At 35.8% G+C, this 12,087-nt stretch overlaps 1 protein-coding gene across 13 annotated transcripts in view; it reads left to right on the forward strand.

Moving 5' to 3' along the window:
* ANAPC10 (anaphase promoting complex subunit 10) overlaps positions 1 to 12,087 on the forward strand; it is a 168,641-nt gene that overhangs the window by 35,430 nt on the left and 121,124 nt on the right. For 11 of the 13 annotated variants that reach the window (XR_015144168.1, XR_015144167.1, XR_015144169.1 and 8 more), the window contains one exon: positions 1,602 to 1,722. Coding sequence is in view for 8 of the 13 variants with exons in the window: in XM_086346547.1 (XP_086202673.1) it covers positions 1,602 to 1,722 (121 nt within the window). In the remaining 5 variants the exon portion in view is untranslated. Of the gene's footprint in view, positions 1 to 1,601; positions 1,723 to 1,916; positions 6,441 to 12,087 lie in introns of those variants that run through there. The other 2 variants (XM_086346546.1, XM_086346552.1) reach the window with 2 other exon arrangements.

The raw sequence follows: 12,087 nt of genomic DNA on the forward strand, positions 1-12,087 counted from the left end.
CAGGGAAAAGATCTTTTGTACGCCCTTCAAAATTTCCCCTTTTTCCTGTGTTTCCCCTCCTGTCTCCTTCCTGGCCCAGCAGACAGAGAATGATGTCTGTTTGATACCGCTGGCCTCTTTTGAAAATCTGGTAATGGCATTTATCCTGTCAGCAGTTCTTGAGTATTTAGCGTTTTACATCTTGATCTGTCTTTATTACTTGAGGAACAGCCCTTAACTTTCCCCATTCCTTTCTGATGAAAAGCTCAGGCTATAGAAGTTTGGTCCCCTCACTAAGCTACAGATCCCCTGCTGTTTTTATAGACCGACTTTTGACACAGACTGCTTCTGTTCAAGTAGCTCATTGTTACTAAGTGAGTGCCAGTTTATACCAGATCTTAACTTTTAAATCAAGTTGAAATAGACTTCTGAATGGTTATTTTGGTGCTGTTTAAATTGTCTGTTTTTTCCCCCAATGACCAAAATAATGCATGCTTATTTTAAAACATTAATCAGAAAATATAGAAATCATAAAAAAGAAAATAAGCTCTATGCCATCAGAATACTCACTTTTACTATTTTTGTATGGTTCTATATAGGCCTTTTTCTGTACGCATGTAGGTTTATATGACTTAAAATTTTTTTTGTTTTTCCCAAAATGACATCCTTTTTTTCCAGTCTGTTTTATAATCTGCTTTTCCCCCTTCTTTAACTATATATTTATGTGTATCTTAAATAGTTGTGTAATATTTCATTGAATTGGTGTATTGTAATTTGTTTAACTAATTCTCTATTGAGATAGACATTTAGGTTATTTATAATTTTTCATTGACTTAACTGCAGGACCATGAACATTTCTCTTTATCTGTTTTAGAGTAGTTGTGTTATTGTCTTTTAATGCATTCTTAGAAGTTCTTTGTGAGTCAAAGACTTTGCCTCTACTAAATCACCATGAATGTACATTTCCCCAATCATATTTGGGTATTATCAGTTATTTTCATATTTCCCAATATGATAAGAAAAACACCAATGTCTGTGTTTTAATTTCCTGTTTCTTTGATTATTGGCGATTGAATATATTTTAATTTTTTTTGGCCACTAGCAGCAGCAGCAGTTCTAAGATGTATATTTTAAAAGAGTAGAGGTTTATTTCTTGCACTAAGTAATAAGATTATGCTTTCTAGTTTTTAAACATTTTTCTCTTTGCTAGACTTAGTTTCTCACTTAGCTAGTTATTTTCAAGTATTAACATAGGAAATTAAGTAAGTACTAACTAGAAAAGAAAACCAAGCTTGTTAGAATAATCTTCTTTGTCTAAACACAAGTGAGGAGAACTGAAACTCTCAATGCTTATTTGCACTCTAAGGTACCTATTTTGGCTTAACTGGTCCTTCTTTAGCATCTGGCTCTTGACCATGTTCTAGGTGAGAGATGTTTGTAAAAGTAACATGTATGTGTTTTGTCACATGTTCTTCATTTTTATTATTGTTAAAGGACATGGAAATCATTGATCCAAATACTCATTTTGGCAAAGTATGACTTTTAAAATCAGAAGATAAGATGTTTGGGATATAATCTTTGCACATGATAAAAGCATGTTGTTTTTACTTTATTGCTTTTAGAAGAAAAACAACAGTGAAGACATTATGTATTTATGCGGATTACAAATCTGATGAAAGCTACACTCCAAGCAAGATCTCAGTCAGAGTAGGAAATAATTTTCACAACCTTCAAGAAATTCGGGTATGTCTTTAAAAATTTTTTAAATATTTTGTCCGGTAACATTTGCCATTTAGAAGATGGTCACTTTTGACATTAAACAGATTAAAATGTTAATTTCTAAAAGGGAAAGTGTTAATATTTTAGAAAACACTTTATATTTCTTATATTTTAAATTTTCTTCTAAATTCTGATTGTCATCTGTATTTTTTCTCCAGTATTTTATTATGGAAAATTTCAGATACACAGAAAAGCTGAAAGAACTGAACAGTGAACCCCAACATACTCATACTCATATTCTAGATTATACAATTGTTAGTGTTTTGCCATACTTTATTATGATCTTTTCATTATCTCATTTTTATGTACATTTCAAAATAGGTTGTAGGTATTTCTACATTTCACCCCAAATACTTTAGCATGGTGTATGATAACCAGAGTCGTTAATATTTCTTTCTAAAGGTTCATTTTTTAAGGTAAAATTTATGTAAATTTTGCACAGATCTTAATTATTTGGTGAGTTTTGACAAATGTATAATACATCTGTATAGCCCCAACTCCTATTAAGATAGATATAGAACTTTCCATTACCCAGAAAATTCCCTCATATTTCTTTCTAGTCAGTCCCCATATCTGTCTTACCCTCAGTGGTAACTGTTGTGATTTTGTTTGTTCATTCATTCATTCATACCACAGATTAGTTCTGCCTGTCCTAGAATGTCATATAAATGGAATCATACAGAGTATACATTTATGTAAAGATTCTTTCGCTCAGCCTCATTTTTTTGAGATCCATCCATGTTGTTGCATGTATCAGTACTTCATTTTTTGGATTCCTGAGTTGTAATCCATTGTTTGAATAAACTACAATTTATTTATCTTCTGACAACTTTCTGAAGCCAATAGGACCATGCTTTTGTGACCTGAATTTTATTAATCCCCAAATATTTACATTCCAGACATATTTTCAGTGATTTTGAAATATACACTTGGAAAATTGTGACCCTTATTCAGCAGTTTTTCTTTTCAGAAAATTTTTGAGCTCAAATAGTCATTAAAATCCTCAAATTAGGTGGTTCTGAGAAATCTGCGACGGACCTATACTTTTTGAAAAGACTTCTAGTTAAATTGTGACCTGGACTCTTATTTGGTGTTTATATTTAGATCTATCTACATTTATATTTCTTCCCCGAGTTAGTAGTAGAATACTTAATAAAAATCGTATGTACTTTCATTGTTTTCTTATTAAGTGCAGTGTTTTCCTCTTGTGAAACTTGCTTATACATTAACAAATAATAAGTACGTACATTGTCCACAGGTATTATTGTTGTTTGATCTTCTTTGAAATAAATTCATTGCTTTTTGAGATGAATACTTGATCTTCTTCCGGAGTTATCTTCCTTTATTTTTTTTTCCATGGTAAACATTTTATTTTTCTACCTCAGTTGCTTATGGGGGTAAAAATAAAACGTCATTAGGGAGAAGCACAGATGAACTGTTTATGGAGATGAGGAAAATTCACGATGGCTCGAACGTCTGTGAGCTAAGTATACTAGCACAAGTTCACTAAAGCAAAGCAATTCACAGCAGAACAAAACAAACAGGAAAAAAAAAGCTATACAGATTTTGAAAAATAGCATCTATGAAAAAGTCTGTGGGAAAATAAAAGGAAATTAACCAATGACGACATCAAGCATCTTTAATGAGATGAGCCAAACTGCACATGTTGGGCCTAAAGGATGTGCGTGCATGCTTGTTGCTAAGTTGTGTCCGACTCTTTGCGACCCCATGGGGCCCGCCAGGCTCCTCTGTCCATGGGATTCTCCAGGCAAGAATACTGGAGTGGGTTGCCATTGCCTTCTCCATCTTCCTTTATTTTTAAAGAGTAATTCTGTAAATTTTCTCAAGGACTAATTCGGTTTTGAAAAATTGCCATAAAAAAGGTAGTCTTATTCTAGTTTAAAAACCTTTCTTATTTTCTCTTGACAGACCATACTGGTTAATTTGTACTTCCTGTGCTTGAATAAATTCACAAATAGATCAGCTCTGAATTTTCTTCATTTAAATTTTTTTCAATACTTTTTTCATTCAGAATCATTAAAAATTTTATTATCATAGTCATATTGGACCATTTGCTAGACTTTTATTAGTCAGTCATGTAACTAACAGTGCTTAAAGCCTTGAGACATTTACTTCTTGTACTTAAATTATTAAATATTTTATATTTATCACATGATTGGGTCACTCATATTGAGAAACCTTTGGGAGCAGAGTCAGCTTGTTTTGATTTAGAATTAAAGATTTGTCATACAATTCTTCATACAGGTTGAAATAAGTGAAACGCTAGGAAGAAAAGGTTTTGATCCAAGATATGTATGGTTGAATCGTCCAAAAAGAGCCTGTTAGAACAGTGCTGCTTTTCTTCTCTCAGAATTGTTACAGAGACTGCTAAAAGGAAATGATGTAGTCAGAATTGGTGTTCAAAGCACATTTGTATAATGTTAGCTTGCATTTTGGAGAAGGCAATGGCACCCCACTCCAGTACTCTTGCCTGGAAAATCCCATGGATGGAGGAGCCTGGTAGGCTGCAGTCCATTGGGTCGCTAGGAGTCGGACACGACTGACCGACTTCACTTTCACTTTCATGCATTGGAGAAGGAAATGGCAACCCACTCCAGTGTTCTTGCCTGGAGGATCCCAGGGAAGGGGGAGCCTGGTGGGCTGCCGTCTCTGGGGTCGCACAGAGTCGGACACGACTGGAGCGACTTAGCAGCAGCAGCAGCAGCAGCAGCAGCAGCAGCAGCAGCATGTATGGTATATTTTTATAATGTCCACTAGATGTCACTGTTGTCCTTTAATTGCTGTTCTCCTAAACTTAAGAGATTAAGTTGATACCTCAAGTAGTCCTAGTTGCACTGGTTGTTTCAAGAGTGTATTAAAAAATTCTTTAATGCGTTTTGGGAACTGTAGGCTTCATGTCTAATTTCTAGCTATGTGTTAAATATATGTTTGTATCTGTAAATTATAGAAACTTTAAAGACCATTTGGACCATTGTAGAATACTTTTAATCTAGTCTTTGCTTTTATTATATCATTTAAGTCATGAAACATTAGCCATATAGAATAAGGTCTCTTTTAAATAGTCTCTAAGTGTGTTTATATTTCTGTGTAGTGACCACATACCCTCATGAGACCAATAATAATAAATATTACCAGGTGATAATGTAAGTTGTTTTCCTGAAAAACTTAATGAACATACTGTTTCTCTGCCACAGTTCTCGCTAAGGAACCATAATTTTTGGATTTTGCTTTAAAATATTAGTGTTGCCTTTGCAGCTCATAGTATAAAGAATACTTTTATCTTTAATTATACATCTTTATAATGTGATTTATTCTGTTTACTTTTTATTCTTTTTTCTTTTGTAAGTTAAAGAAGTTAAGAATTTGATAGCACTTTGTTTTTTAAGGAAATATAAGCAAAGGATGATTTTATTTTCTTAATGTTACTCCTCTATAACATCTAAATTGTTACTTTAAAAAATCTTTGCTTTTTCTAACTCAGATACTAAGACAAGTGATTAAAATAGTGTGAACTTTTATGAGGTTTTTAGAACCATCATTTTATTAGTTATAGGACTGATTTAACTGAGTGGAAAATCCAACTAAATCTTTTTATATTTTTCCATGGATGCTTGCCCACCGGAGGGTGTAGTGTGTATTGGAGTGTTTTAATAGGTTTTCTTTTTTACTAGAAATTATGGATTTGTTTACTTGAAACACTCTAAAGCCTATTTTCTGTAACTTTGTTATTGATTTGAAATAGCAACTTTGAAAAAAAACTATAGTTCAGGGTGAGAAAAACTTATCAGTCATCCTGTTTATCCAACTATTTCTAGTTTTCTAGCATATACTTTCTTTCATCTCAGTTATAAAGTATGACATTATATGTAGATCTTTGTTTCATCTGTTGAAAAATCTCTGCAAAAAGATCAGGCCCTTCCTTTACTATTCTAGAATGCATATTTTAACCTGTATTCCTGAAGAGGAAGTTAAAACAAATTAAGTTTAGACTTTCTGTCTAATGGATACAAGATACTGACTCTGGGCTTGGCCAATTAGAACACTTTTTGTACCAGAGTTGAATTAATTTATGCTGCTCATTCTGCTTTCCTGTTTTCAAAATTGTCTATCCTACACAGATTGGAAACCAACAGCCTAAGAACATTTTATGTTTATAATTTATTGCTTCTGCAGAAGAGACTATTTCTATATGGAAGTAAGAATTTAGCATTTCAGAGTCTGTGTCATTATCTTTTCAATATATTTAATCTCAGTTTTGTTACTTTTATGCAAGAAATCATGTTCATGTTGTCCAGGAAGTTATTCTAGAGATGTTTTCAAATAAAGATATGGTTTCTTTTTAACTATTTAAATCCTGTGTATTTTAGCATTATGTTTTGGTTTAATGTTGTTCTTTTCCTTTGCTCTCAGAAGGAAAATATGTGTGAAGGAAATTTTTTGTTGTTTAGTGTGAGGAACCAGAATACTACTGTGTATTAAATGTGATCATTTTAGAATACATCCCCAGCTAAAATTTAAGAAAATTTAAAATCTATGTTTTCTAGCTGGGCTAATAGATACATGTATATGTATGGCTGAATCCCTTTGCTGTTTACCTGAAACTATTACAACGTTGTTAATCGGCTATACTCCAATACAAAATAAAGTTTTTACTAAAGACAGTTCTCTTTTTATCTCTGTGTGTATTCTCATTCCCATAAAAAAAACTATTGTAGAAATTTTTGTTCTCAAATATAAAATGAAAGTCATTTATTAAACATATATTGGTGGCTCTCAAAATTACTTCTACACAGTTTATGAAAAACAACTTGCTAATTTAAGGTTAAGCAGATGTTTTCAGCATATGTGAAAGTTGTCTTTTGGTTCCTTGTTAGTATTTTACTTCTAAAATTTGTAGTCACAAGAGGATCAAGTACTGATGGAGCCCAAAATTGAGCGCTTAAGTGAATTTTAAGCCTTGCTTTTGTCTTCAGATAATAAAGCTCTTACCAAGTGTTTTTTTCTTTTTTTAAGAGGAGGCTTGAAACAAGTCTTTAATGTTAAGAGAGCCATAATGATATTTTCCTTTTCTTCCGTGTGGGCGAGCATTTTGGCTGTCTACCTCGTGTCTTAAATCAGTAGCATGGCTATGAGAGTCCATATATGGTACTTTGACAGAAGTGGTTAATAAGTCAGCTCTTCTGTTAAAATAACATTTACTATTATAATTTGCGTTCCATTAATGTGTGTGGTAGAGTGCAGAGATGCAGACAAAGGCTCTGACTCTCTCCATTGATCTTAAAATCTACTTTTATTTACTTTCTAATGAGAGGCCTATTTTAAGCAACTTGATATAAAGTAGAATGATTTAGGTGGTATCTACAGACATAAATTGGTTTGATAAGACAGTGTTTAATTTACTGAGCTCTTTGGAAAAAATAGTTTTTATTGAATTTAGCTAATTGGAAAGAAAATATTTTTTAAAATCAGCTTTTATAACAAATTTTAGGACATTTTGAAATGAGTGTAGAATATTTTGGTGTGGTACACACAATTTTTTGGCTAGAAATAGTGTTGTCTTTTATCCCTTTCTAAACATAATGAAAAATATTCATAATTATCAATGCATACATTACTTATTTCTAAAATGGAGTTGAGATAACTATGCATTTGGCATATGTTTCTTCTTGAAACTAAAATATATTACAGAATAGAAGAGTATATTTATTTTTAGGAGAGGAACCTTCTTTGTATCTCTTGTTTTTTGTTTGACCACAAACTTAAACTATAGATTTTTTGCATAGCCTGGCATTCCCATGTAATACAAATTCTTGCTTTGTTCAGTAAATATTTATTTAGAGGCTGTTAAGTGCCAGACACTGTATTAGGTACAAGGGATACAGCAGAGATAGTCACTATTTCTGCCTTCAAGCACTTTGTAGTCTGGTGGAAGAGACAGGCAAATAAATCAACAATCACAGTTTAGTAAATACACGCAGCGTGTATGAGAACACAGTAGTTTAAAATTTTTTTAATTTAATGATAGTGATAGTTTGAAATTTTTTTCTAAAAGAGGTGATGGTTCGACTGAATCTGAAGGATAGAGTAAAGCCTCCTCAGGTGGAGAATAAAGTGGAGCTGTTTCAACATAAAGGTTCCGTACAAAGGTATGGAAGCATGCAGGTCTGGCATGATGGCAGAACTGCCAGGAGTTTAGCATGCCTGACAGCTGGGTAGGTGTGAGGCGTCACAGGAAAGACTGGAAAAGTGTTTATTCTTTCAGCATATTTACTGTGATGGTAATGGCCTGTGTATGTAAGGAGTTTACCTTTTTTTGTAGAGTAAATACATAATTGTTCCACTGAAAATGATATAGGTGAAAGTCAGATTGTGCCTGCTGTCAGACTTCTAGGGAGCTTAGACTTGAAATGAGGAAACATTGATAAAGTGAAATCCTGGCTATGGTGAAATGGACTGGAGCAATGTGAAAACCAGGCATGCAGTCCTGTGAGTGCGGGCTTACTCGCTCAGTCGTGTCCGACTCTTGTCACCCTTTGAACTGTAGCCCACCAGACTCCTCTGTCCATGGGATTTTTCAGGCAAGAAAACTGAAGTGGGTCTCCATTTCCTCCTCCAGGGGATCAGGGTACAAATTACGAGGATTTAACTAAAGTGAGAGCGGTTGGGTTCAAGAGGAAGGGATGTGTTTGAAGTGGAATCCACAGGACTTGTGAATGATTGCTACCTGGGAGTATCTGCAGGTGATTCAAGTAGGTAGAACGGGACATCTAGCATTCTTCTCATGTCTGGCATCTGGTTGAATATTGCGATTTAATTGGAAATGGAATATAGAGTAAGGACCATAGAGGTGGGGATGGAGAGAAAGTTTAAGCTAATGAAATTAATTTTGCCTCTGATTTCTTGTATCCTTTCAGATGGAAGACTTTTCAGTGGGTAGTCAGGTCCATGAAACTGAACCCAAGGGAAAAAGTCTAGGTTAGAGGTATAGATTTGGGAATCATCCATGTGTAAGTAGCAGCTTAGGTGTGAGTTTCAGTTTCATTCACGGAGTGCGTATGGTTGAAAAGAATACCAGAGCTGAAACTGTGGGAAATGCCAGTATTCAAGGATTGGGTAGTAAAAGGTCATCCAATTAAAAACGCTGAGAGGAACTGCCAGAGATGAGAATAAAAATCAAGAAAATATAATGTCACAGAACTGATAATGGTCAAGAACTCAGTTAGATAGGGCCTGAAGAGTTTCCTTCCTAAGCCTGTGTGACATGTTGTAATAGGCAATGTATTTAATGCAGCTCTGAACTAAGGCAGTTCTTGCAAGTAGTTTAGTCACTCTTTGGAGGGATAGTTTCTAAATTTATATTAATAGATTGGAGACTAATGAAATTGATTTGCTTTTGTAGCAAGAATTCTAAGTTTTCCTATCATAGTATTTGTGCTAAGTAAGAAGATTCTGATGGGTATTCTTGTTTCATAAGTCTTTAAATTGGAAGGTTTTGTCCTGCTGATGCATACTTGAAGGAAACTATGAAGTCGATGGGGTTTCTTTCAAGAGCATTGTGCTGTATAGTTGCTTTTTTCAAGAGCATTTTCACAGCAGTTATGGAAAGACTGCACTTAAAAAAATTTTTTAGGCAGAGTGACAGTAGTAACAGTCAAGGGCAAAGAAGACAAACAAACAAAACCCCAGAATTAGAAAGCCCTTTATTTAACCCTGGGCTTCCCTGATGGCTTGGTAAAGAATCTGCCTGCGATGCAGGAGACCTGGGTTTGATTCCTGGGTTGGGAAGATTCCCTGGAGAAGGGAATGGCAACCTACTCCAGTATTTTTGCCTGGAGAATTCCGTGGAGCCTGGAGGGCTACCGTCCATGGGGTCACAAAGAGTTGGACACAACCGAGCGACTAACACTTCCCCTTTATTTAATCATATGGCAGGATGTGGGTTTCCCAGGTGGTGCTGGTGGTAAAGAACCTGCTTGCCAATGCAGGAGACGTAAGAGACACGACTGAAGCGACTTCACACACACACGCGCATGGCAGGATGTAATACAAAAATACAATAAAATGCACTTTATTATGTGTTTTACTTACAAGTACGAAAATGAGATATGGATTATCAACCCCTGTTATGTAAAGAAAGCTTACTGAGTGTGAGCAGCTGAATGAGCCAGGACTGAGCACCTACTGAAAACCTAGCGGGTGTCGAAAACAGTAGACTTTAATAAAAAAGTCAAACCAGCAGTCAGTCCATAGCCTTGCCACTGACCCATGTTTGTATACTTCAGGAAGATTATCTAAATAAATCCAATCGATTCCTTCTAAGGAAAAAAAAAAGTTTTAATTGTGATAAAAAAAAAAAATAACCCCATAGGGTTTGTCATCTTAACATTTTTAAGTATATAGTCCAGTAGTGTTAACTATATTCACATTGTTGTATAACAGATCTCCAGAATGTTTTCATCCTGCCAAACTGAAAATCTGTGTCCATTAAACAAGTCCTTGTCATTTCCCTACCCTCAGACCCCAGTAACCACCAGTCTGCTTTCTGTCTCTGAATGAGTGAAGTCATACAGCATGTGTCGTTTCGTGACTGGCGTATTTCAGCTAGCACGATGCCTTCGAGGTTCATCCCCGGTGTAGCATATCACAGGATCCCTTTCCTTTCTAAGGCGAAGTCATATTCCATTGCACAGATAGACCACGCTATGTTTATCCATCCCCCTGACAATGGACAGTCAGTTGCTCCCACCTCGAGATTATTGTGAATAATGCTGCTTTGAACACGGGTGGGCAAATAGTTCTTTGAAACCCTACTTTCAGTTCTTTGGAGTATAAATCCAGAAGTGGAATTGCAGAATCATATGGTAGTTCTGTTTTGTAATATTTTGCTTCTCTCCAAAGGATGGCTTATAAAAAACAGGCAAGTTAGCAGTAAGACTTGATGCAGAAACATAGTAATTTGAAGAAGGAGGGGTAAGGTGAAGGGCCGTGCACCACTGAAGCTTTGAAGTTAGAAGATTATAAGCTGTGAGGTACAGGAGTGGGCAGGATGGCGTATGGATGGAGTGGGTGTAAGGACAGAGACGGACGCGAGGAGAGTGACAAATAGGGTGGGACAAGTGGCTGCTGCCCCAGCATTTTCATTTCCTGACCTTTCTGATACCTGGGTGTTTATTTTCTCCTGGTTTCCCATGTGTATATAAACTTTTCCGTAATCTCCCTCTCCCTATAGACTTTGGAGTGAGTTTTTGTCCCTGGCTACTAAAATGACCCTGATTAGAACAGTAGTAGCAACAGAAAGCAGAGAAGGCGATGGCACCCCACTCCAGTACTCTTGCCTGGAAAATCCCATGGATGGAGGAGTCTGGTAGGCTGCAGTCCATGGGGTCGCTAGAGTCGGACACGACTGAGTGGCTTCACTTTCACTTTTCACTTTCATGCATTGGAGAAGGAAATGACAACCCACTCCAGTGTTCTTGCCTGGAGAATCCCAGGGACGGGGGAGCCTGGTGGGCTGCCGTCTATGGGGTCACACAGAGTCGGACATGAATGAAGGGACTTAGCAGCAGCAGCAACAGAAAGAGCTGCAGTGTTTCTTGCTAAGAAATACCTGCTGAAAATAGTTTTCATAATTTAAATATATATTGAATTGAGGTAAGCCTACTCAAAGACTTTGATTTTTTTTTCTCAGCCTCTTATTTCACACGTGTTAAATAAAGAATTCATATTCTCCAAATATTAGAGGCAAAATTTTTTTTATAGGACCAGTGTTGCATTTGGAAGAGAAGAATTGGCATGTCAGTTTTGATTTTTTAAAAATACTTATTTTTTTAATTTGCTGCTCCTGGTCTTAGTTGAGGAATGCAAACTCTTAGTAGCAGCATATGCGATCTAGTTCCCTGACCAGGGATTGAACCCGGGTGCCCTGCATTGGGAGTGCAGAGTTTTAGCCTCTGGACCACCAGAGAAGTCCCTCAGTTTTGATTTAGATTGGGTTGACGATCATAGAATCGTTTTTGAGTTGTCGCGTTCACTATTATTTGTGTTTATTGTTAGCTCTGTGTTCTATTAAGTACTTCCTGCACATGTCACTGTGCTAAGCAGTCATTACTTACAGTTCCGTTTTTTCTCTCCAGAGCTCACGTGGTGGTCAGATATCATATTCAAATCAAGCTGAGACAGAGAGGTGAAGTAGGTCTTGTGCTGTAGGGCTCACGCTCAACATGAGAACGTTAGAACTGAAAGGAACTTTAGAGGTAATTTAGTTCATCAGAAACTCAGATGCTGAACAAACTGGCAGGTAACCCACCA

The sequence above is a fragment of the Bos grunniens genome, chromosome 17, assembly GCF_055505025.1.
Source record: "Bos grunniens cultivar Pamir isolate PY7600 chromosome 17, Bosgru_T2T1.0, whole genome shotgun sequence".
In the NCBI taxonomy this organism is placed as follows: Eukaryota; Metazoa; Chordata; class Mammalia; order Artiodactyla; family Bovidae; genus Bos; species Bos grunniens.